The sequence below is a fragment of the Merops nubicus genome, unplaced genomic scaffold (assembly GCF_000691845.1).
Source record: "Merops nubicus isolate BGI_N331 unplaced genomic scaffold, ASM69184v1 scaffold10109, whole genome shotgun sequence".
Taxonomy (NCBI): Eukaryota; Metazoa; Chordata; class Aves; order Coraciiformes; family Meropidae; genus Merops; species Merops nubicus.
The window spans coordinates 10,207-36,199 of record NW_008628987.1 but is presented as its reverse complement, the minus strand read 5'-3'; the positions used below and the strand labels follow the sequence as shown (position 1 = coordinate 36,199).

The following is a 25,993-nucleotide window of genomic DNA, read 5'->3' as shown; positions in this document are numbered from 1 at the left end:
GATTGTTTTATTTTAAAATCAGGACATTGTGTAATGTGCCTAACACCTTGCATTTCCACTTGGTGACTAGGAACACTTCTTTTGCCCAGCATACAAGGGTCCACTAAGACTACCCTGGAAACAATAATTTTAGCTTGCTATAGCACTGATGTTCCACAACTCTCCTTCATATTTTATTTAATTTTGGTTGCTTTTATCACTGTCTCCTGAAGTACCTGTGCCAAGGCTCTTGAAAGACACAACTGCTGGAACAGGCTCAGCAGCAGCACCTGCCTTGGGCCAGCCACTCCTCCCCTTTGTGCTCTAATCCAGCCAGCTCTGTGGCTCCTCAGTCAGATCAGGGCTGAGGCAACATCCAAGAGGTGTGTTTTGAGGTTACCTTGTTGTCTTTGCCCACAAACTTGAAGACAGGAACCTGGAAGTGCTTGGCAAGGTGGTCCTTTGATGTGTACTGCTTCACGGAATCATCAGAAACACAGCTGAGGAAAGCAGAGGAATAGGCTTTAATGGGTTTCCCAGAAATGGAAAAAAAAAAAAAAAAGAGAAAGAACATCCCAGACTATTTAATGAGAGAAAGGAAGGGAGGGCTTGGCTATCTCAAGCTCAGCTACCATCCATGATACTTCCTCTTTGGCCACAGGAGAAAATTTGGGAACGATGGGGAAAAACAACAGCGATAATAGCATCTCCAGACAAAGAACAGCTCGGCAGCGGACAGCTGGCAGGACATGGTCCAGTTCCCTCGGCACAGAGACTGCCAGAGAGCTGCAGGCAAGTTTGTCCTCATTTCACCTTCCCGTGCAACAGTCTGCAGTGATCAACAACACTGCTGTACAGTACTGTACTGCTGTATAGGATAGAAATGTGTTACGTGCTTTCTGTACGCACATAAATCGCACTTGAAAGTACGAAGCCTGTACCCACATGTCCTGGGTTGGAGACACTACGTTACTGAGGTATCACTGATGATGAAAACCACAGAAATCCAGATTTACTTTGCTTTACATCATTTAAATTTTTCTTCCTGTGGGACTTGGTCAGACAGCTCAAATTCACTACAGTAAAATTAATCATTTCAATTCCTCCATCGCTAGCACTATATGATCACATGAGAGGTCAGAGAACTGCAACAAAATAAGCTACTTTTAGAAAAAGTTACATTCCAGGTGCAGCCCTATAAACTATTACAACCTATTTAGACTTTGACAGAGGAACAGAAAGACAAAAAGTGATGGTGACTTGATAATTGTGGCTGCCTACTGCAAAGCCCTCAGCATTTTAAGAGGCACAGACACTGCTGTTACATCGCATCACAAGGCAGCTTGTCCTTTCTAGCAAGTTGATTCCAGATGAAAAAAAAAAGTGGTGATGTCAGGGGGAAAAAAAAAAGTGGTAGTGGAAGAGACAAGAGGTCACAGTGTGACAGCTGAAAGTCACAGACTCCCAGCATGACGAGGATCAGAAGGGACCTCTGGAGATCATCTCCTCCAACCCCCCTGCTCCAGCAGGTCCCCTGGAGCAGGTTGCCCAGGATCCCATCCAGGCGGGTTTGGAATCTCTCCAGAGCAGGAGATTCCACAACCTCTCTGGGCAGCCTGCTCCAGGACTCTGGCACCCTCATAGGAAAGAATTTTTTCCTCCTGTTCAGATGGAACCTCCTGCGTTCCAGTTTATGCCTGTTGGCCCTTATCATGTTACTGGGCTCCACTGGCAAGAGTCTGGCCCCATCCCTTAGACCCCTGCCCTTTAGATATTAGTAAGCATTGATCAGATCCCATTATAAATCCTGATTGATAAGTCCTACTCTTGCAGCAACCTTTAGCTTCCATCTTTACACCAGAAATATGCAAGGCACGGTCAGAAATGCTGACATTTGACAGGTTCAATTATCAAACTGCAGTAACCCCTCCCATCTCTCTGTAGCTCTGCTTTCACCAGACCACATATTCGGAAATCTCTGCTTGGCTCCGTGGGCAGCAGCCTCCTGCAGACACTCCCAGAATTGCCCTTCTGCCACGTGTCTGTTCACAGGAACACCACGCCTTGGTCTAATCCTAGCCTTGTTTTCACCAAGTATTCCTGTATTCACAAAGTATTCACAAAGTATTCTTTTGTCAGCTAGTGGAGATCATGATCTGAAGGGACACTCTCTGCAGCACTTGTCTAACTTGGGAAGCAAACATAAAAAGATAAAAAATTAACATTGTGTGTCTAGAAAATTCACCAAGTATTCCTGTATTCACAAAGTATTCACAAAGTATTCTTTTGTCAGCTAGTGGAGATCATGGTCTGAAGGGACATCCCTGTCCACAGCACTTGTCTAGCTTGGGAAGCAAACATAAAAAGATAATAAATTAACATTGTGTGTTTAGAAAATTTGACAGAGATTCCTTCCCCTTGAGGCCAAACACTAAGTTGTGTGGTATAAAATTGCACTTAAAAGCAGCATTCCTGAAGGCATCTGATTGTAAAGAATGATAGTTAAAAACTTCTCCTGAGTGACTGGCCAAGCTTTGGAACCACAAAGTCGACTCATAGGCATGACCTTATTTGTGAGCATATAAACTCCAGTGATTCTTGGACACTGTCTCAAACCGACTCCTAAATCCCAGGTTCTCCAAAGGTTCTCCACACTGCTGGCAGGAGACCTACTGGTTTGAGAGTAGAGAGAGGGAAAATGGAACAAGAAGGAAGAACCAGGGATACACAGAGCCCTACCACACCCCTAAACACGTCCTACAGAGGTTTCTGACAAATGCATTGCAGTATGAAAAAAGATTGTTCAGAAACCTCCCAAATCACAGGGCCAAGCCCTTTTGTGTTGTACATGGGACCATATCTCATGCCACCCTCCAAGGAAACCCCCAAACCCTGCTCCCCACCTTGGAGAGGTGAGAAGGTGCGAGGAGCACAGGTATGGAAGGAAAAGGGGTGGCCCTGGTCAGGATATGGGAAAATAACCCTTTTCTGTGCACAATGTGCTTAGGTAAGGGGAGCAGAGCGTGGCTGTGCCATGGGAACTCTGCTCTCACCCTCTTATTGGGGGGCTGCAAGGCAGGAAGGAAGGCTTGGGGAAGTAAATAACGACCCCAAGCCTCCAAAAGAGGGGCAGCCCAAGGTGTAACAAGCTGAGCCTTGCATTCAAACTACCTTAACCACATCAAGCTCAGCTAATTCGCAGCTCCTGCCTGCATCAGATGACAAGAGGTTGCCCCCAGTGACATGACCTTGGCTCCAGATGCCCCAGGGAGCTGCAACGTTTGTCATCTGTGCCATTGGTCAATGCCTTTTGTTTCTTTTTGGTTTGAGAAAGAGAAAGAACAAGATCAGAAGCAAAAGAGCTGCTTTGGGCTAGTGGCAGTACAGGGTATGACAGACACAGCAGGGAGGGATCTGGGAAAATCCTGATTTCCAGTATGGTCACATCAGCACAGGGAGGGGGTGGAGGAGTCCCACAAAAAGAAAGCTCCCAACTCTTGCCAACTGGAGAATAACTAAAGGGAAGAAAGCAGGAAAGGGAATTTTCCCATCCCTCAGTCCCATACCTCAGGGTATATCACATCAAATTTAAACAGTGTTTCCCTCTGGAAGCTGCTATTAACTCCTGCAGGTCTGATCTTACATAAACTGAATTAAAAATCCCATCTTGATTGCCTTGAGCTTTTGGGGCTGGGTTGGTGGAAGGAAACTGGGTTATGACAGAACTGTTTGGAGCAGAGACAAATCAGCAGTGTACTCAGCTAATTTTACTTGGTAATTGCTTTGAGCAGACAGAGAGACAAAGAACCCCAGTTAGCTTTGGCCTAAGCAAGCAGTTCAGTGCAGAGACAGCACAGCGCACGGGGGCTGGCGTGTCTGGGGACACTGGGACCTGCAGCAAGGGCTGGAGAGACCAGCAGCCTGCATGAGGCTCCTGCCCATTTTTCTTTTCAGTGAAGTTTTAATGCCCTCTGCAGGATAAGAGTACTAAAGGGGCTGCTGGTGTTGTAAATCCTAGCATGGTGCGGGTTGGAAGAGACCTCTGGAGATCATCTTGTCCAACCCCCCTGCTCCAGCAGGGTCCCCAGGATCATGGAGAAGCAGGATTTGAATCTCTCCAGAGGAGGCTCCACAGCCTCTTTGGGCCTGCTCCAGGCTTTGGCACACTCACAGGAAAGAATCTTTTCTTCCTGTTCAGATGGAACCTCCTGGGTTCCAGTTTGTGCCCACTGCCCCTTGTCCTGTTGCTTGCCATCACTGAAAAGAGTCTGGCTCCATCCTATTGTCCCCTGCCTTTTAGCTATTGATCAACACTGATCAGATCCCCTCTCAGTTTTCTCTTCTCCAGGCTCAACAGCCCCAGGTCTCTTCTCAGCCTTTCCTCATCACAGAGATGCTCCAGTCCCCTCAGCATCTTTGTAGCCTCTGCTGGACTACCCAGTACTTCCCTGTCTCTCTGGAACTGGGGAGCCCAGCCTAGGACAGAATGAGAGCAAGCTAATGCTGTAACCTTTGTCAGAAGGAACTGAAAACACTATTTTTGTGTACTGTACACTGCAGGACCCTTTTGCTACAAGACAGTCCTGCAGGACGTGTCATGACCAGCTGTAATGGTAGATGACAAAATAATTGCTGTCCTCATTAGATGGTTTGGCAGACAAGAATACAGGACTGATATGACCACAGTCCCTTGACTGTTGGGCTGTGACATCTACGTACATCTTAGATATTACTTTAGCTGGATTTTCCTCCCTAGAGGATAGCAGACTGTTTCCCAGCTGTGACATTGCCACACCATGGGCTAGTTAAGCTGCCCTGCACTGCTGGATGCAAACACTCCACGGCAATGTTGTACTGTCATGTTAGTACCAGAACAAGTGTCTGTAAACTGGGTTCATCTTAGGAGCCACAGCAGAGCCCACAGCAACGCTCTGATGTGAAAATCATTACAGCAGAGGCACTCTATTTATTTTTCTGTTCTGAAAAGATCACTAACCCTGAACACCTCAGAAAATTACAGCCAAACAGAGGGACTCCAGGCTTATGGTGCTGACAGGCATCAGAGGGAGAGCAAAGCATGGGGAGCTCCTAGAGCTCCAACTAGGACCTGCCATGGAGCCTTCTGGCTCATGGTACAATAAGGCCATTATGAAAAATGAAGCAACTTGCTCCAGTTGCTGTGGCAGCCGAGTGGCAGTGGCCTGCAGCCATCAGGGGTTCTGCAGATTGGTTTGGCACTCTGCAGGCTGGCAGAGAGAGGATATCAGAACAGATATCTTCTTTACAGGAGCCAACTCAATTATCCACAAGGTTAGTTACAGGGAAATATGTCCTGTAAAGGCTGCACTTGGAACAACCTCTTTGACTGCCTGCCAGCGTTTCTACTAGTCACTTTTGATGGGACAGGTGGTTTCAGCCTGGTGGCCAAAAGGCCTCGCTGGTGGTAGCTGCCAGGAACACTGCACTGGAGAAGTGATAGTGTTTCCTGCATCACACGGGCACTGCAGCTTGGCCCCCCTACCAATTCCCATCTAATAGCCAGCAAGAGAGGGAACGGAGAACTCACCCGTCTTGAATCAGGTAGTACTTCAGGATCTCATCGATTTTGGAGGTAGGAGTGGCAAAGCAGCTCTCTACCAGTGTCTCTAGTCCACTGACATGTACCAAGGGTTCAATCCCAAAGTACAGAGAGTCCCGAAGCTTGAGGGTGGGAGGAGCACCCCTGTAGGGTTCATCAAAGTCTTTGTCTTTGAAGATCTCAAGAGTGAAGGGAAAGACGCCCTGGTTGCGGCTCATGATTTCCAAGGGGGAGTTCTTGAGGTTGGGCACATACCCCTCCGAGATGGTGTAGCGGCGCGGGAACTCACAGGTCACCGGGATCAGCAGCTTGGTGGTGCGGACAATGATGTCCCCGTTGCTTCCCGGAGTCTGCTTGGGCAAGCCCGTCACCAGATTGGTGGCAATGATTTTGTCATTGATTACCTGCAGCAAAGAGAGGAGTTGAAGGGAAAGGGGAGATCGCTCTCCAAGTTCAGACTAGCAGCTGAGTTTACCTTGTTCAGGAGACTCAGACATGAACTAGCCACTGGAAGCACAGCTTGTGAATTTATATGCTGCCACCAGAATGACACGCATCCCTACCTATGAACTGAGGGCTTCTATCATTTTGCTGCCAACCTGTGCTTCCTGTATGAAGCAGAGGAATTTGCTTCCCAGATGCTACCCATCAGCTAAGATGAGATGAGTATAACCTTTGAAACATTATCAAGGGACCACATTCTGTCTCAACAGGAGGGTGCAGAGTGACACCACTTGTGCTTCCTGCACTGGAATGATGGTGAAACTACCTCTGTGAAGTGCTGGGTGAGCAGAACCTGTGCTGGCAGACACACACTACTATGGAGGAGATGAAACAAGCTCTCCTAATTTGGGATGCTACCCCAGGTCTAATCTGAGGCCAGTCGCATAGCAACACGGGAAATTGCCCTGGTGGTACAGCTAAATCAGCTTTATTCCCCAAGTAAACCATAGCCAAGTCCCCAAATCCAGGAGATCAAGAAACAGGACAGCAATGGGTTTACGTACGTCTACAACAGTACCGCAGGACTTCAAGGAGAAATGGATGTTGACATGAGTGCCATTGGATACTCCTTTGCACGAAGTGTTGATGAGTGAAAGGTCCAAGCCTCCAACCAGGTCCTTTGGGATGCTCACCTCAATAGAGCTGGACTTGCACAGCACTGGAACTACAAGAAAAGTCCCCAAAATAACAGTCTGCGCTACAAATCTACTAGGGAGCTGGGGAAGATCGACACCGATAATTATTGGGGGAAAAAAAAAAGGCCAATCACCTGCTGCATTTAGGATTACTATCTCACCGTAGTAACCTACCTACCTATCTTACATTCCCACCTGCACAACAAACCTGCTGAGGTACCCCTGCCCCAAATTCTCCCGGCATGGCGATGCCACACAAGATGACGCAATGACCATGACATGTGCAGCAGAAACTTAGCTCTGCAGCATTTTCAGCTGTACTTACTACCCAGCAGGGGTTCAGCTGATGTCATTGAGGTCTCTTGCACTGCTATATCCTGGGAAGAGCCTTCCCCAAACATAGAGATCAAATTCACAATGCCCCAGGCAAAGTAATTTCGTAAGACCCTTAATCAGACTTTACATCAAACCTGGAACATGTCAAAACAAGGCAGAGTGATTCCATATAGATGTCAAGCTCAAATGGAAGCACCTCAAAATGCCATAATAATATTTTTATAAGCAATAAACCCTGCTCTGACAAATTCAATTAGCTCACCCACTCCATCTCCTTTCAACCCTTGAGTTTTAATACAGATCTCCATGTGAACTTTTGAAAACTAAAATTCCATTTAGTAAGAAGTGGAAGAAAATTTAAAGATTGGATAAAATGAAAATGGAAAGAAGAGGAAATAATCTCCAATAAAAAAGTAATTACTATATCTATTTCTTGGGCGTATAGATGTCTTTTTAGCTAGATATAGGCCAAGCATACTGGTACATATATTCTGATCTCTGCTTAGCCAGAAAAACAACCCCTCTGCAGAATTTCCATTTATTATATTTCAAAATCACGTGACAAAACTACAAATACACTAGTTACCCAAGCTTTTTTTCCTAAAATTAATTACAGTCCCAAACCTTGATATCTGTATGATCTGTAATTTCAATCATTCTATTATCCAGCATTCTGGATCCTGGATACAAGGCACGCTGTTAAAACACGCCTTTTACCCCCCCTTAAAAAGCCTCTCCTTTCTCATCTAAGGTGTTTGTGACAGCTACTGTGCACCTGCAGGGAGTATTTTTTATTAAAAGTTGATCTTTTCAAGGTGATATGCTAAAATGTATGCAGTGTGCCCAGAGCAATATGATCTCATAACAACATTGCCAGGTTAGAAGAGAAAATTAAAGAATTAAGAACTACCTTAACTTTTCCTCCATCTGCAGCAGGAGCCAAGTGGGAATAACTGAGCATGTTGAGTGGCAAAGGGGCTTTGACAAAACAGTGCAGTGTGGAGAGGAACAGCCTTTGGGGAACTGAATGGCTCAATTTGGATTTAAAGCTTCACTGTTCCAGTCACTCCTTGATGAATAAGAAAATGTAATGCTTTTATAAAGCTGTGATTCAGGGCAAGACCGTTTGTATCCCAGCTGCAGCTCTCCAAAGTTCAGGACCAATTTGGTTGAGGTTATCTCTATTTCTAAGTGTCTTGGCTTGGCACAGAGGGGAAGAAGAGAAGATACCCATTTAACCCCTATTCTGACACTGCAGGAGTTGTCTGTGTGCCCTCCAGCACCCAGGCACAGAAACAAGTGAGTGAAACTTGTGAGCAGGTCCACTTCGATTCAAGCCAAATCATCACTACTTGGGAAAAGACCCCAGGAAACTCCTTATAGTAAACATCTCAGAGGTTACTATACTGCTGAGGTCAATGCCCCCAGGCATTTGTGCACAGAAGAGTAATTAATACTGAGACCAGCATTTCAGCTCCACCAGCCTGACAGCAATGAGTTATTCCAGGGCAAGTGCTGAGGTCCCAACAGCCAGGATGTAGATGGGGCTGATGGATTACTCTGATGAGTTACTCTCTCTTATTCACAGCTTCTCGCAGCCATTCAGAGAGCTGCACTCTCCTGACCTGCTGTCAGTGTCCACCTCTTGCACCCCTGCCCTGGACTCAGTTCAGCCTAGGAGGTTCCTGAGAACCTCACCCAGTCTTTGCCAGGCAGATATTTCCGTTCCTCACTCTTGTACAGCACAGAGAATCTGCGAGTACTGGGAAAGCCTTCTCAATACCACCCAAAATTCTGTTTTGCACCAGTGCCTGCAAGTCCCTGTGTTCACCAAGGCTCACTACTGGGGCCTGTTCTCTTTAATGTTTATCAAAGAGCTGGACGAGGGGATCAAGGCAACTCAGTAAGTTTGCAGACAACATCCAGTTAGGCACAAGTGTTGACTTGCTGGAGGGTGGGAGGACAGCAGGACTAGGACAGTGATCATCTCCCTGGTTGCTCTCAACAGCTCCCTGAAAGGAGGTTGGAGCCAGGTGGGGGTCGGTCTCTTCCCCAAAGGAACAAGCAACAGGACAAGAGGAAATGGCCTCAAGTTGTGCCAGGGGACGTTTAGGTCAAACACTAGGAAAAATATCTTCCCTGAAAGGGTTCTCCAGGCCTGGCCCAGGCTGGTGGAGTCCCCATCTCCGGATGGCTTTCAAAGCCATGAGATGTGATGCTGAGGGACATGGTTTAGTGGTTTCCTAGCAGTGCTGGTTTAATGGCTGGACGTGATGATCTTAAAGGTCTCTTCCAACCAAAATGATTCTATGATACTATGATTCTACCTGACCCTCATATGAAGTTTCTGTGGTGACCTTAACACTCATTTTGCTGTCTGCTATTGTTGGCACCATGTTCCTCGCCCAGCCTGCAGCTCCTTCCTTGGCCTTTCAGAGGTTATCTTTTTGCACAGACTACTGAGCAGAACAGGCTCTTTGGTGTGCAGAACCACTGCTACAAACAAAAATAAATGACACCATTGTACCCTGCTTAGCTTCACATGAGGCTTGGGTATGGGAGAGGGGAGAAAAGCATTTCACCACCACATTACGGGAAGAGGTGGAGTGCTAGGATGGCCTGTAAAATTCCAAGTATTTTGTTGGCTGGTATATTTTTATGAGGAAATTGTAGTCGAGGCTGTGGTTTCTGTGGAAGATTAGTAACGTTTGTCCTGAACGTAGAGAGAGCACAGAGGAGGGTTGAGAGACTGCAGATCCAATTCCTTCAGGCAACTGTGCCTGCCCTGCACTGTTAATTGTGCCACAATAAACCTTATTAGATGTTATAAAAAATTGCATGCTGCAGTTCCAGATAAATTTGGTCGTATCTACTCAAAATTGCAGACCATGGTGTGGGGACATAAATTCATGAAATGCAAAGGAACAAGCCCTTTGCTTTATGAGATGCTGTATGCTGAGCCCCAGCTTGGCACCCAGCAGCGCTGCTGCTCTCATTAGCAGCCTCAGAAGAAGGAGAAACACTGGCTGGGAAATGTGTGGCCTTCTAACCCTGCTGGGTTTGCCTCAGGGAGGCAAGATTGAAGAACATTGCTGTTTTCTGGCCCGTATCCATCAATCAGAGCTTCAATCAGTAAATAAAATCACGGCTTTTGGAAATCTCCTCTCCTCCTCCCCAACAGGGTCTGCTGGAGCAGTAAGCACTACTGAATCCCCAGTGTGCAGGGCTCACCTCTGAAAACAGTACCCTGAATTTATAAAAAAGCTTCAAAAGCAGAAATTTCATCACATAGAACCATTCCAACTTCCTCTCTGAGGCACATCTGCCCTGCTGGACACCATGAGGATTGGATCTGTCCCTCTAACTTGTATCTGAGCACTTTGTAACACATCAGACTACAAGAGATTCTGAGCACATCAGGTAACACCAACTTATTGGTGTTAGCTAAAGCTGAAGGGAATTAGCCTGTGACAGTCTCCTTTCTATTGCACTCTCAGTAAGTCTGCAGAATGACATCAAGCTGGATGAGAGCATTGATCTGCTGGAAGGTCAGAAGGCTTTACAGAAGAGTCTGGCCAGGCTGGATCACTGGGTCAAGGCCAATGGGATGAGGTTCAATAAGGCCAGGTGCTGGGTCCTTCATTTGGGTCACAACAATCCCTTGCAATGCTACACGCTGAGGGAAGAGCAGCTGGAAACTGCCCCATGGGAAAGGACCTGGGGGTGTTGGCTGACAGCCAGCTGAAGATGAGCCAGCATGTGCCCAGATAGCCAAGCGTGTGTGGCCAGCAGGACTAGGGCAGGGATAGGCACCTGGACTCAGCACTGGTGAGGCCACACCTTGAATCCTGGGGTCAGTTTTGGGCCTCTCACTCCAAGAAGGACCTTGAGGGGCTGGAGTGTGTCCAGAGAAGGGCAATGAAGCTGGGGAAGGGTCTAGAGCCCAAGTCTGGTGAGGAGTGGTGGAGGGACCTGGGGTTATTGAGCCTGGAGAAAAGGAGGCTCAGGGGAAACATTCTGGCTCTCAATAACTCCCTGACAGAAGGTTGGAGCCAGGTGGGAATTGATCTCTTCTCCCAAGGAACAAGTGATAGGACGAAAGGAAACAGCCTCAAGTTACACCAGGGGAAATTTAAGTTGGATGTTAGGAAAAATTTACTTCTTGAAAGGATTGCCCAGGCCTGGCCCAGGCTGCCCAGGGCAGCGGTAGAGTCCCCATCAATGGAGGGATTTCAAAGCCGTGGACATGGGTTAGTGGTGGACCTGGCAGTGCTGGGTAGATGGTGGAACCTGCTGATCTTAAAGGTCTCTTCAACCAAACTGATTCTGTGACTTTCAATCCTGTCCTGTATATGGCCCAAGTCCAGCCCATTAGGAAATTCCCACGGAAATGTCTGAAAGCAACCACAGAGGTTCTTTAAGGGCCCACCATGGCAGAGCACAAGCATACCTTGCGCTGAGCCTGACAGGTCTGAGAAGTGGCCAGGCAAATCAGATGAGGCCCACCAGTGAGCATTACCTTTGTCTGCTGTTTGCATGCTCACATAGGTGTTCACAACACAGAGTTTTGACTGAATGTCTCTTCAGCAGTGAGAACAGCACAGCACACGTCTCCATCAGACAGGCAAGCTGCTCGCTGCTTCCAGCAGCTCAAGGGCTCAGCTAACTGTGGGACTACAAGACCCAGAAGAATCCTGTGTACAAGTCCTAAGTTCTCCATGCCCTCAGGAACTCCTCCCTGATCCTCTGCTCCCTGCCCTCACTGCTGCAGAGCCAAATTATCCTCTAGGAGTCTGGATGTATTGCAAAGCTGTTGCAGCCCAAAGCAGGGAACGTGTTTATTCCACACACATGCTATAGGTGAGGGTGGGTCAGCAAGGAGGATTCCCTGCATACTGGAATGGAATTAAAGTTCAGATGGAAGATCTTCCAAGGATAACACTGTCCTTGCCTCTGTGCATTTTCAGATGCTATCTCGGGTGCTTTTCCACGGGACAGCAGAAACACCTAATAGCAGAACTAGTGCCCTCCTTCAAGACATAGGAATTCGTACTGGAATGGCGACAGAGATACTCAGGCAACAAAAGGCCTCTCTGTTTAGCCTCATTCTTGGAAGGGAGTGAACCACTTTAGCTGAAATTTTGAAAGCTGAGTTTGAAGCATGGAAAATTCATTTCTAATAGCACAGAATTTTCAAAGGCATACACATCTGCAGCACCACAATATAATGGGAGATGTTAAGCAATATTAATTGTAAGTGAACACTGCCAAAACCACCTGTGATGCAAGATGCACCCAGCTGGGTCCTGTGTCTCTGTTCTCCTGTCTGGTAAAAAGAGCAATGTCTCCAGGCTCTCAGTTTTGGATGATCTGTCATCAACAACAAAGCTCGTTAACCAAGGTGGAAAGGACAGACTAAGAGAACGTGATGAAAACAAGAAAAGTTCCTTCAGACATACTTTTGGCAACCAGAGGACAGACGCCGTCAGGAAGATTTCATTGACCTACCTTGGCAAGTGTGATTGTCTTCTGACAGAACAAGTCCCCTCGGACATTCACATTGGTATGTGTCTTCCACTTCAATACACGTATGGCTGCAGCCTCCATTGTTGTTGTGACAGCCTTCAATTTCTGCAAAACACAGGGTAATCAGCACACCCTGCTCCTCAGGCAGCTCTGTGGCAGCTACGCAGGTCCCAATGCAGACTCCTGCCTGACTAACAAATGGTGTGACCAACACAGAGCTCAAAGGCAACAGCATGGTGAGAGCTTGCTTCCAAGAAAATGAGGTGAAAACCTATTTTTAATTGTGCAGTTTCCTGTGTTGGTCATTTCACCATGAAGTTCATGAGGAATTCTGTAAAAAAGCTCACCAAATTAAATCACATGCTCGTAACTTGCATATGTAAGAAGGCTGAATAGGCAATTTCCAGCTTGGCCATTTCTAACTTTTAAGACATCCTCTTAAACTAAATTTTCAAGTTTCTTACTTCAAAAAGATGGGAGGAAAATCCTCTTAGAACTTCTACCACTCCCTTAGTCATCACCAGAGTTAAAGCCCTGATATTTGGAAAGGAGGTGTCTCAGGGAGGATGGACTCACAGGTAGCCAGCTCCTTCTCCCATTCTGAGACACCAGAGAGAAGATGAAGTGTTCTTTGCTTATGTTTTTCCCAGCTGCAGTGGAGGTGGGTGTATCAGATTCCTGCGTTCCCTTTGTAGGCTGAGGAGGAAAATCTGCTCAAAGGAGTTTGTTAAGCAGAAATTTTGTGAGTTTCAGGCTTAGAGGCTGGCTACATGAGGTGTATTATCAGAGGGACAAAACAACACAAGTTCACGGTATAAGGTTGATTCCTCTCCTAATTTTCCCCCATTCTAAAGTGCAGAGGAGAGAGGGCAGCAGAGCTACTTGGAGGGATTTGTCATATCTTTTCTCACATCTTTTATTTTCAGGTGAGGCAGTTCTCTGAGGACCTGAGTTTTTGTGTAAAACATATTCCTAGCCCCAACAGCTGCAGAAAAAAAGCCCAAAAGGTCATTCAAATACATTCTGAAGATTTGAAAACCTAAGATAAATAAAACCGTTTCCAGTTGTTGTTTGCTTTCTATTATAAAGAAGACAACAGAGTATCATGATTTAAAAAAAATATATATCCTTTGCAGCTTGATTTTTCTTAACCCTCTGGGATGAATACTGCTAGATGTTCTCAGCAAAACAATGTCATATATAATATGAACAAATCATAAATACAAAATGTTTCTTCCTGTGCCTGCCATCAGAAATGACTGTGATGTTTTCACTGAAATGTAAAGAAAAGAATGGAAATCCCACACTGAATCTTACACACTGCATGGAAAACAACAGCCTGGATACTCCATGGAGCCAAAGTAATGGGTAAAGCATTATAACGGAAATTTTGAGACACTCCTAATGCTACTAAGCCTCACCAGCTCATGTAATCAAGCTAAATCTCTTCCATTTTTTCTTTTTAGCAACAGCTGTGAGGTGGCTCACAAGTAAATCACATACTCTCTAATGGCTCACCAAGCTGAGGGCACATCTTTAGAAATAAATCTCACTAACAAGATTGTAAAAATCCCCAGCACCAGTGTTAAATTCGTGAAAAGCACCATCCTTCTTACAGAAGCATCTCCAGCAGTAAGTCTCCAGTTCTGGCTGGACAACCAGTCTTGCAGATCCACTGCTGTCCCTCCCCCCATGGAGATAAATGCAATCCAATCCTAACAGAAAGGAACAAGGCAGGGAGAGCTGTTTCCTCTCTGCTTGATGAGAAAGATACTTCAGTAACAACTCCCCTGGCAAGCACAGGAGTGATATGAGTGACATTTAATCCCAGCTGCAAGGAGCCGAGAGGGAGCTAGTGCTTGCTGCAAGGGAGGGGGAACGATTTGTGTTGTTTCCAGTAGGCTGTGGGAGCTGAAACCTCACCCTCACAGGTCCTCCTGTCGCTTCCCAGCGTGCGTCCGATCCCACACTCACAGCGGTAGGAGTTCTTCAGGTTAACACAAAACTCGCTGCAGCCGCCGTTGTTCTGCTCACATTCATTTTCATCTGAAAAAAATACCCCAACACTGTCATACTGTGCCCCCCAGTAAAGACACAGCTGGCACAAAAGAGGCTGCTATGTGGCAGTGCTGGTCAGCCCATGCACTGGCCTTCCCGGCCTCGTGATCTGGATTGTGGCAACAGAGATGAGCAATCTCACTACATGATACAGACCACTGGCTACTGGTGTCTACTTCTGCCCCAGCGAGGCCACCTCTGGAGTACTGTGTCCAGTTCTGGACTCCCCAGTTCAGGAGAGATAAGGAACTACTGGAGAGTGTCCAGCAGAGGTCTTAGGAAGATGCTGAGGGGTGTGGAGGTTCTCTGCAACAAGGAAAGGCTGAGAAGAGAGCCGGGGCTCTTGAGCATGGAGAAGACTGAGAGGGGATCTGATCAATGCTGATCAATAGCTAAGGGGCAGGAGTCGAGAGGCTGGGGCCAGACTCTTTTCAGTGGTGCCCAGAGACAGGACAAGGGACAGCGGGCACAAACTGGAAGCCAGAAGGTTCTACCTGAACAGGAGGAAAAGCTGCTTTCCTGTGAGGGTGCCAGAGCCTGGAGCAGGCTGCCCAGAGAGGCTGTGGAGTCTCCTCTGGAGAGACTCGAACCCTGCCTGGACTAGACCCCTGTGCAAACTGCTCCAGCTGACCCTGCAGGAGCAGGGAGTCTGGGGACAAGATGGTCTCCAGAGGTCCTTTCCAACCCACACAGTTCTATGATACTGACAGTAGCAGACTGTTTTGTCATGCTGTGTCTACCTAGTGTAACCTGTGTGTTGGACTAGATGACCTTTGGAGGTCCCTTCCAACCCAAACCTTCTATGATACCTTGGGAACAAAACAGACCTGGAGAAAAAGACCACATGCACAGAGCGGCCATTTCAGAATGAAGATGGGCACAGTCCCACTCAGCAGGTTTGAATCTGGTTCCACACACTGAGGAATCCACGTTTTCATTTATCTTCTTATCCTAAACTATTCTCCACTCCACTCACAAAGACATAAAAATGGAGTCAACATGACTGAAATTAATCTAAAACATTTATTTTAATGAACCTCATGAAACTTTCTCAAGAAAAGTCATGTCATGAGAAGTGTCATCATTTCATCTTCTTGCCCCAGCTCTGCACTGGGCAAGCTCAGGTATTCTTGCAGAACAGAAATGTCAGCTCACTGTGGTGAGACCTAACCTGGGCACTGGTCCCACACAGGCCATCACAGCCATGAGCTGCTCAGACACTCAGTGCCGAAGAGGAGATGAATAAAAGCTCAGTTCTGAGCTACTGCCTCTGAGGACTCAGCTCCTCCCTGCTCTGTGCTGCTCCTCTGCAGCCCTCCACAGAGCTGTGGCTCCTACCTTTCCATCTCAGAAGAAAAAGAATTGCCTGAGCTGGCATCCCATACTTTCTGGAGCGGACTCTGGATAAAGGTTGCAGAATAATGAGGTTTTGTCATCCAAAGCAATATACCCATGAACAGTAACTGTGTCACGTTTCTGTGCTGGCTGCATTCAGCTCTAGGTTACAGCCCTCCAGGGTGCTGAGGGTATTTATTGAGGACAAAGCACAGCAGATGCTTTTGAGTCTCCTAAAAAGCTCTGAAAACTCCTCTTAATTTTCTCTTTTAAAGGTTAAAGTTCCTCTACATCTGACTGCTGCTTTTTCTTTTTAAGGTTCTTTGTTCTGAGATTCTCACTCTTCAACCTCATTTAATTTCCGTGTGCAAAATGTGAATCAAAGAGAAAGGAAAGGACAATGGTTGCTATTGCTCAACCACAAAACTAACAATTTCTCTTAGGCAGGCCAAAATGCTGAAGTAATCTATCAAGGTTCACAAGGAATTTCACCAAAACAGCTTAGAAGTTACCATTTACTAGATGTCACAAGCTTAAAAGCAAGAAAAAAACCAACCCAAAAACATTTTAAGAGACCAGTCAGAGATGAAGTCTCTCAGGAATAAGTGGTCCTGCACAGACACAGTACTTGCAGCTTGCAGCTAGTGGTGTCTCCTTCCACAAGCAATGCAAATTGAATATTTTTAGCTGAAGAAATGGCTGGTACCCAGCTTTGGGGGGTGGGAATCATGTCCAGGAGACACACACAACCACTTCCTTTTTCACGCATTTGACAGGCTCCACACTTGCCCTTCTAACAATGAAATTAAAATTGCTTAAAAACAGAGGGTAGAGAAGAGGCTACTGACAAAGGCAGAGAGATGCTGTTAGAAGGTCCCAGGGCTTGCCTTGGTCAAGGGCTGTACCCCAACAATCCTCCTCCAAGTCCTACAACACACAGCAGATGTGTTCCTGCTCTTCTGCACCGATGATGACCAGGACTTCTGGGACACAGGCTGGCCATCTCCAGACTGGACTGATTTTAACCACGGCTTAGTAAAACCTGGACCTAGGTATTCAGGAGGTCAAAGGCAATGAACTGAGCTGATGCATCCACGACTGGTTTAAGACCTCCTCTAACCCTCAAGTAAGTTTTCAAATGAATATCTAACTTAGGATCAGCAGTTCCACTCTGGGATTCAGAGCATACAACGTACTGAAGAGAATTCAGCCCAGCACAGAGAGGTTCACAGGCAGAACTGCTTTATGTTACTGCAGCACCTTCAACCCCCATTTTAGGGTGAGCTCGGAAAGGATGAATATTCTCCTTACAGGAAAGTCTAATAACAGATTCATTTGGTTTCTCTGGAAGGCCGTTTGCTCTCAGAGATGTAATTGCACAATTACTCAGCTCAACAGAAAGTTATTAGTAAAATGAGGGAGCTATAAGACAAGAGAGGCTGCAGGTAGGTGATGATTACAGTTGAGATGGTGTGCCACCTGGTCATCACAAAGAGAAGCAGCAGTGCAGAAGCCCTGTGTGGCCTGGCTGTGGGGATGAAGGCAGCTGCAGCACAGGCAGAGAGGCCCAGGACTCCTCTCTACCTCCCTGCTGTGGGAAATCCTTTCCTGTGAGCCTACCAGACATTCACTGAATGCCGGTGCTTGCCAAGGGCACTTCTGTGAGTGGAAGTCTTGCACAGAAGCAGCCAATAAATGCTTTTAATTAGCTGAGAGAGCTAAGTCAGCCATTCAGCTGTAGAGATGTGGAGCAGCTTAAGCAAAACCCTTCTGCAGAATCTGTGTGAGCGAGTGTAAATCTGCAGCAGGGCCAGGCCACTCTCTCCACAGATTGTAACAACTGTGTTCCCCACCCTGATGCCCACAGACACAAGGAGTGTGAAGAAAGAAACCATCCATACCTACTTTGTCAGCTGTGATCCATATGGAAGAAACTGATCTGCCACACAGCCTCCTGGATCAACTCTGCTTTCAACTTCTCCAACAAACCAAGCCACAAAGACAAGATCCCACTTCCCCCAAGCACTCCTTTCTCCCTCTACATCACCTATTCCTATCAGTCCATCTGGTTCTGCAGCTCCCTAACAGCCTCTCCTTCCCTGCCCCTTGCATTGCCCCATAGACCATCTTCTTTCTAAGACCTTAGAAAGAGCTAGAGACTAGTCATGCTAGTCTCTGCCAGCACAGCCACCGAGTGCCAGCCCCCTGAATGCCACCTTGTCACGCTGCCTAAACCCACTGTGGCTATGCTACAACTCACAATCTTTGGCTCTCCTCGAGCCCCAGGCCCCGGACAGTGCCCACAAGGGCAGTAAGTACAGTGAAGCTTAGTGCATAGCCCTATGGCAGCCAGCAAAACACTTCTTGGAGGAAGAGAGACATTCAACATAGCAGGCAAGAGGAAATCTCTAACGACAGACTGCACAGCCATCCCTGAATGCCAATGAGACTTGTACTGTGATCTTTCAACGAGATTCTGCCACTGAAGCTGCTGCCTTCAGCAGCTGGACCACGCAAAATCTCTAACGACAGACTGCACAGCCATCCCTGAATGCCAATGAGACTTGTACTGTGATCTTTCAGCGAGATTCTGCCACTGACAGTGAAGCTGCTGCCTTCAGCAGCTTGACCACGCAGACAGCAAATCCACCTTCTGCACACGTGTGGCTCCAGGCGCACCAGAATGTATTCAGTGATGGGATGTTGAATCTCATCCTGTGGTGAGAGATTGGGAACCATTTATAAAACCAAAAGGCTCTCCTAGGCAGCAAGGAGGAAACACTCCTCTCAGAATACTTTCCTTTTCAGCCTGCTTTGTCAGATGGTGGATTGAGATGAGAGCAGAGAAACAACGGGGAAAGAAAGCATCAGTAACTGACAAGTTATTTCCAGCCTTACCAAGACACGTCTGTCCGTCAGGTCCCAGAGTGGTCCCCGGGGAACACGTGCAGTCACCGGTGTCCAGGCAGGAGCCCTGGCAATCCACCACGTCGCAGATGTCATAGAAATCTAGGGCACGGCAAGAATGTTGTCAGCACAAATCACTGAGAGCACAACGAAAATACTGTCTTTGTACTGTCAGCTTCATCCCCTACGTCTACTCCATCAGATACAGACCCAGCCCACATTAGGAAAGCTGTACTGCTGAAGCTGATGAGAAACAATCTAGTTTAATTACTGTGAGTCTGAGCTGCAAATTTTGGCTTTGGTAGCATGCCAAGATAAACCACAGGGCCCACAGAGAGCATTAAATCACTGCGGCCAGGTCAGCTATGGAAGATTTCCACTAGCTGCACAAAGGCTAGAATTCAGGGAGGTGAAGCTGTCTGATGGGATCCCATACAGCCAGGCCACTATCTGAACTGCATCACTCAACACGCTTCTGGGCAAGAAAGCCAGAAACCAGTCACCATGTCCCTCAGAGATATGGAGGCTCGCCACCTCTCCTGCCTGACGGGGACGAAGGGGTGTCAGAAAAGCCACCTCAGCAGTTACTTACGCCCACAATACGCATGGAAACAAACGCTAGGCTTGGTTAAGCGATACACATAGTACCCGCCCGGACACGCCTTGACGTCGACGGTGGTGTTCCACAGGCAGCAGTTCCCGTTGAAGCTGGCGCAGGCTTGGCGCGGGACGATGCCATCTGACTCTCGGGGGTGGCTGCCATTCATCCAGATGGGAGCGTGGGTGCCACAGTGGTTCTCGGGGATGCAGAAGGTTGGCATGGCATCGCCAGCCATGCCAGTGAAGCGGTACCACTCCCCGTCGATCTGACTGTCGCACGTCGGCTGGCCGTGGGACCCGTTGATCTGATGATCTGTGTTCCTCCAGGGCTCGTTCAGGCTGATGTAGGCAGAGCAGGGGTCCAGGGCTGAGCCACGCAGCAAGAGACAAGAAAGAACATCTGGTAGATATCGAGTTGCTGACTACTGATAATCACAAAGAATGCAAAATAATTTCTTTTTCTGTTCCTGACTTAACAGAATCATTGTGATAACTGGATATCCCCGGGGAGGATCAGCGGCACCAGCTGACTAATTGCCTTATGGAAAATTCTGACTGCTCACCTTAAATGTCTTGGAAGAAAAAGTAAATTAACAGAGCTCTCACAATGTTATGCAACAGTCTGACTTGCTCTGTAGCTGCTGTAGAGTCTGACAGGGGGAAAAAAAAAACAAAGAAAAAGAAAAAGGGCAAATTTGAGGTCCAGGTAGTGATTTTGCTACAGGAAATACATCCTGGGAACACTAGATCTAGCCTAGGACATCCACTCTTTGTTCAGGTACTAACTGAGCATCCGCAGGCCCCTCCTGAATGACTCTCCCATGTGCCTTGGAGAAAAGGACCAGGCATCAGACAGGTCATGCAGCCTCTCTCAAAATACATCCATGGCTGGTGTCAACCCTCACAAGTTGAGTTGCCATAACCACAAGCAAGAGATCACCTTGCAAAACATCAAGTAAAATGTGAACTGCAAGATATGCAACAGGAATGTTACATTTAAGGTGTACAGAACGAAACGATCCCACTTCAATTATTAAACCTCTATATAATTATGAGCAATCTCTAAGTGTAATTTATCACAGAATCACTTTGGTTGGTAAAGACCTGTAGGATCATCAAGTCCAACCACTAACCCTACTCTACCACACTCTACCAAATCCTCCTCCAAGCACCACATCTGCACGGCTTCCAAACACATCCAGGGATGGTGATGCCACCGCCACCCCGGGCAGCATGTTCCAATGTCTGACAACCCTGCCAGTGAAAAAGTTTTTCCTAATGTCCGGTCTAAACCTCCCCTGGAGTAGCTTGAGGCCATTCCCCCTTGTTCTATTACTAGTTACCTGTAAGAAGAAGATGTCCTGTATTGTTAACATCCCTTAGCTACTGCATGTTGTTCATACACTGTTTTTCTAGTTTGCAAAGCAACTTTTCCAAGCACTGATCACTGACAAATGATAAGAAATAAAGCTTTTATTCCACCCCCTATAGATTTTCTTCACCGATCCCCAAGATCACTGCACATGCATCATATGTTGCAGCAGCAGCTCTGTAACATTGTTTTGTTTGCTAAGTGGCATTATTTTGTTTGCTAAGTGCTCTTTTGGCAGGGAAACACTCCACAAGGGAGAAGTTTTTAGCATCTCTCCCTTTATTTGCTGCCTTCTCTTGGAGGAGGGAAGTTACTCCCAGTTCAATGGACTTTGCAGAAGTTTGGAAGTTTGTACTATTCAACATCTGCAAATTAAGAGTCTCCAACTGCAGCAAGGAAAAGTAATAGTTTTATTATATATAAATTCTTATGATCAGACCCATCATTGCCTTTGTGCAAGAAAGCTTTGTTTTCTTTTATTTTTAAATGAAAAGAAAAAAAAATCAGTAATGTTGGAACATTATTATTATTGTGAGTTGCATCTAAGATGGAAAATCCTATTTCAGTAATGCTTGTCCTCCAAAAGTAAAATTGATAGTTATGTTAAGATTTTCTTGCCTTTGTAAGAACAGCACTTTAACTGATACCAGATATTTTTAAAACCACATTTTCGGTTGTAGGATATTAAGACTGTCTGAGAATGAAGAGTAGCTGCCATATACAGAGAAGCTTCCAAAAAGAGAAGGAAAAAAATACCACACAATTGAGCTACTTGGAGCAAAGGAGGCTCAGGGAGACCTTCTGGACCTCCACAGCTCCCTGCCAGGAGGCTGGAGCCACAGAGGGGTTGGTCTCTTCTCCCAAGGAAGAAGTAGTAGGACAAGGTGATTAGGATTAGGTGGTGGAGGCCCCATCCCTGGAGACACCCAAAGCCAGGCGCAATGAGGCTCCCAGCAGCTCGACCCAGCTTGAGATGTCCCAGCCCACTGCAGGGGGGTTGGACCAGATGACCCTCAGAGGTCCCCTCCAACCCAATACACTCTATGATTCTATGACAAGAGAAAGTGGCCTCAAGTTTTGCCAGAGGGGTTTAGGTTGGGTACGAGGAAGAATTCTTCCCTGCAAGGGTGGCCCAGGCTGCCCAGGGTGGCGGTGGAGTTCCCATCCCTGGAGGGGCTCCAAAGCCGTGGAGCTTTAGAGCACCTACTTGTTTCAGGGGACAATTTTAAACAGATAAATGTAAGAACTGCTCTCACAGGTCACAGCCAAGTTGATCTAGAGCACAGCAGGTCATCTCTAACCAAGAGTGTGTACTTAGAGAGCCCCACTTCCCTGGGGCTTTGTTCTCCGCTGCCTCTACTATAGCACTGTACACTCATGCTGTAACTCAAACCCATGTACTCTGCAGAATTCTGCATCTGAAACAGCTTCCCCATATATATATATTTATTAATATTTTTTTAACCTTAAAATCTAGAGAGCATGAAGGTCTGAATCAGGACCTTCTAGGGAGCAAAATGCTCAACTCCTGTCACAATCATATTCCTTGCAAGCCCACAAACCCTCCTGATCTCCATGGGTCAGATGCTTGTGAGTGAAGTGAGCATTTGCAAGGGCAAGATACAAACACGTGGACCTCCTGGTATGTGTGTGTTTGTTCATGCAATGCTCAAGGACCCTTTCCAGAGGACTTTCTGAACCTTCCACAGACAATTTAAAACACAAGAATACTATCGGGAGAAAAAATGAAAAAAAACAAAAACACAACACAGAATTGACTCGTTAATTACATTTTCAGTCTTCTCCTAATTAACCCTGATTTGGCAGCTTCCTCATTAAAAGTCCAGAGGTTTCATTTTCACTTTCATTTAATAGGTGATTAAACACCACTTACCCGAGACTAGAGCTGCTCCCTACTAAGCCAAATGAAGGCTAACGCTGGCTTGAGTAAGGAAAATTGATTACCGGCGCCTAGAATTAGGCTAATAAACCAAATCATTCTGATTAAACACATCTCAGACTGAAATATCCTCTTACTTTCCACATCACATTTCTTTTTACATCCCAAAATTGCTGTTTCGTTTAAACAATAGGGGGATGCAGTTTGGGTGGGAGAGAGGCGTTACATTATTTCTGTTAGAACACTCTGGACACAGACAAACCTTCTTGGTTCATTATTTTGATTTACTTCACTTATTTAAAGAGGTAACTACAAGTGCCTCAGAGAATGGACTTCAAGCCACCATTATTTAGCTGCATCCTGTGTAAACATGTGTCCCACTGACGTGCTATTGGTACTTTCTCACAAAATTCTTTCAATAAACATCCTTACACCTTCCTCCGACTCATTTTGTTTGGCCTCAAAACCAGCATAAAAGGCAGGAGCAGCTGCTGTAGTCGTGAGTGCTGCAGAGCTGCAAGCTGGCACGGATTTGGGTTACTAAGGGAATCTCTAGTGCCATAGTTCACTGTATGGGCAAAGGAGCAGATTCCGTCCCACCACAACCAGCCTAGTTGTGAGCAGCAGAGGGGGAAAGGCGGCAGGCGACCTCCGATGAGATTCACCACACAATCCCTTGCCAGCTCTCAAGTTCACCCGGGGCCCCGTGCCCGCAGACAGCAGCAGCACTGTCAAATCCCACCCTCCAAAAGGCTGCTCAGCTTCTTGCGACAGGAGATGGGTGCTGCCTTTTCTGTGCCTGCAGCTGAACAGAGCTTCCTCCGGGCTTCCCCCAGCGTAACTCACTCGGCTTCCACAAGATGCTTTGGTGTGGCTGTAGGGTGAGTCACTGACTAAGATTAAGAGTTTTTTCTGTTGTGAAAAGCCAAAGGAGGCGAAGCGAGGAATGCCCTGTCAGCTTCCCAGCTGGGCGGCACAAAAGTACACATGCTCTCATTAGCTTTCAGAGCTCTTCGTAATTAACTTGATTAGATAGCCTTTGTAGGCAGGCTCTGAAAACACTCGTCTAAGGAGATCGTATTGTCTCCTAAACGTTCAGAAGATGATTTAAAGACTGTATTTACCGAGACAAACGTGCAGTGGCTCAGAGGGAATCAGAAGAAGGCATGTCAGAGGAATGGGGTAGGACACCCTCATATCTTTAATTTCTCTGAGAGCTTCAGGCAGGAGTGAAGGGGAGGCAAAGAAGCAGAAAGAGCAGACAGTGCTCTTTGGAACACTACAGACCCTCACGGCCACCCTCTGACTGTTCAGCACTGCCACAAGCCAACCTCCCTGCAGGCACCTAGCAGCCTTTGGCAGCACAGATTACTGAAAACTAATTGGTCATTTTTTTGAAGAAAAAACTCCACAAAAACTATAGAAGCATCCACTCGATGTCTCATCTGTCTTCCCCAAACAACGAAAGCATGGGAGTTTTGCATAAGACATATAACTGTCTCCACCTCCCTCTGTTTTTCATTCGTCTTGGCTCAATTTTTTTCCTCCCCAATACTTCTTGCATGGCCTGAGCAATTCAGCCTGACAAGCATTAGGTATGAAGCAAAGCTTTCCAATCTGTAATCTTGACAATATCATTAGTTCTCTAGCTGACGTGCTGACATATATATTAGATGACAAATCAGTCTCTAGCAAACATTCACAAGCCCACCATTCTGCAGAGAGATCAATCCTGTGTGTATTGTGTAACCACAGGTCTCTGCTCTGGCACGACTAAGCAATGAAATGAGCAGCACTGCATTATGGCACTAAATTCAGTTAAGATTTGTCAAAGAAGCAGGTGAAAAAGTAGCATAACATCTACTCAGAGTCGTTCATCCGAAGGGAGAGGAAAATCCCACAGTGACTTGGCAGCAAAGAGTCTCCCAATACGGGAGGCTTCACACCTGGTGACAGAAAGATCTTTCCAATTAGAAAGCATTTCACACCACCTTCAAAAAAAAAAAACCTCTGAACGTTTCTCCACATTTTCCAGTCTTTCACCTAAGAATACCTGCACCTTAAAAGATGGCAAACAAAAGTGAGCTTGAAGGCAATGCATCTTTACTCACCCATCGAAGACACTGGCTGCAACTGGATGACAAAACAGACGCAGAAAAACAAGTACTGGAACATCCCACTCAGCCAAGGAACAGTTACCACTCAAGTAACAGAGGCTCAGAAGCCCTTGCACACGCTGGGGCTCTTGCAGTCTTCTTCTCAGTGGAGCTTCTGACCCTAAGCTTTCTGAAGAGCAAGTGCAATAGTTCTCCTGGATGTGTATCAGAGGAAGAAGCTGAAGGGATGTGGGGTACAAGTCCAGCCTTGACCTCCTCTGAGCAGCTCTGCCCCTTATTGACAAAAGAGATGTACTGACTGATCAATCTTGTTTTTTGGACTCAACCCGCTATTGTTTTCTGGTCTGACTGCCCCACAGTGACACCTCTGCTATCTTATCTGGAGAAGAACTCTAACCAGGGACACCCGGACTTCCCGAAGGGATGGAAAAGAAGAACAGATGGGTGCTTGCTGTTATCTCTGCTCCTTCCACAAGTCATATGACTTCACAGCTCCCCACAGGCACAAACCACCAGCTAAAAAGCCTTAACTGCAGGAAATAGTGGCCAAAGGAGGAGAACGGATCCTTCTGAGCAGAGATTGCAGATGAGGGCTTGGAGCAGAGCTACAATGGGAACATCAGTCAAAGCAAGAGACTGGTGTCCCACAGGGAAATAAGCTGTTCTTATGCTACACAAAGTCCCTTTCCACTCCTGTTCACACAACCTGACCATTACAGCCAGGTTATCAAACAAGGCAAATAAAGACATTTTTCTGTAGTAATCTTACAATCTCTCTTTAAAAAACAAAAACAAATCAACAAGCAAGAAAATCAATGTTACTGAATTAACCTCCTCATTAAACTGAGTAATTGAGAACCTCTGCCTTGCTGGTTCAACCCAAATTTTAGCCTGAGTTACAGATCATAACCTACAAACTCTGGCTAAAGAGGAGCTGTAGCACACTGAAATCTCGTATCTGTTGAAGCAAACCAAACACCACAACTGGCAGTGAGAGATGCCAAGAACCACCCAAATAAGCAGAAATGGATCTTCCCTCTCATCCCACTATCTGTAGCACGACAGAGAATAGATTTAAAGCTCTGTTTCAGATACACACATCCACAGGCCCCTCCCTGCTTATGAACAGTGGTCAGACAGTTGTCC

At 46.6% G+C, this 25,993-nt stretch overlaps 1 protein-coding gene across 1 annotated transcript; it reads right to left on the bottom strand.

The window, feature by feature from the left end:
- Positions 1 to 379: 379 nt before the first annotated feature.
- Positions 380 to 25,019, bottom strand: OIT3 (oncoprotein induced transcript 3; the record flags this gene model as incomplete). The annotated part of the gene is made up of 8 exons (XM_008946850.1): positions 24,842 to 25,019; positions 19,451 to 19,825; positions 18,850 to 18,960; positions 14,482 to 14,604; positions 12,541 to 12,663; positions 6,565 to 6,725; positions 5,546 to 5,961; positions 380 to 479 (listed from the first exon to the last, which is right to left on the bottom strand). Coding segments are annotated over exons 1-8 (1,473 nt in total), but the record flags the coding sequence as incomplete, so codon positions are not given.
- Positions 25,020 to 25,993: the final 974 nt, after the last annotated feature.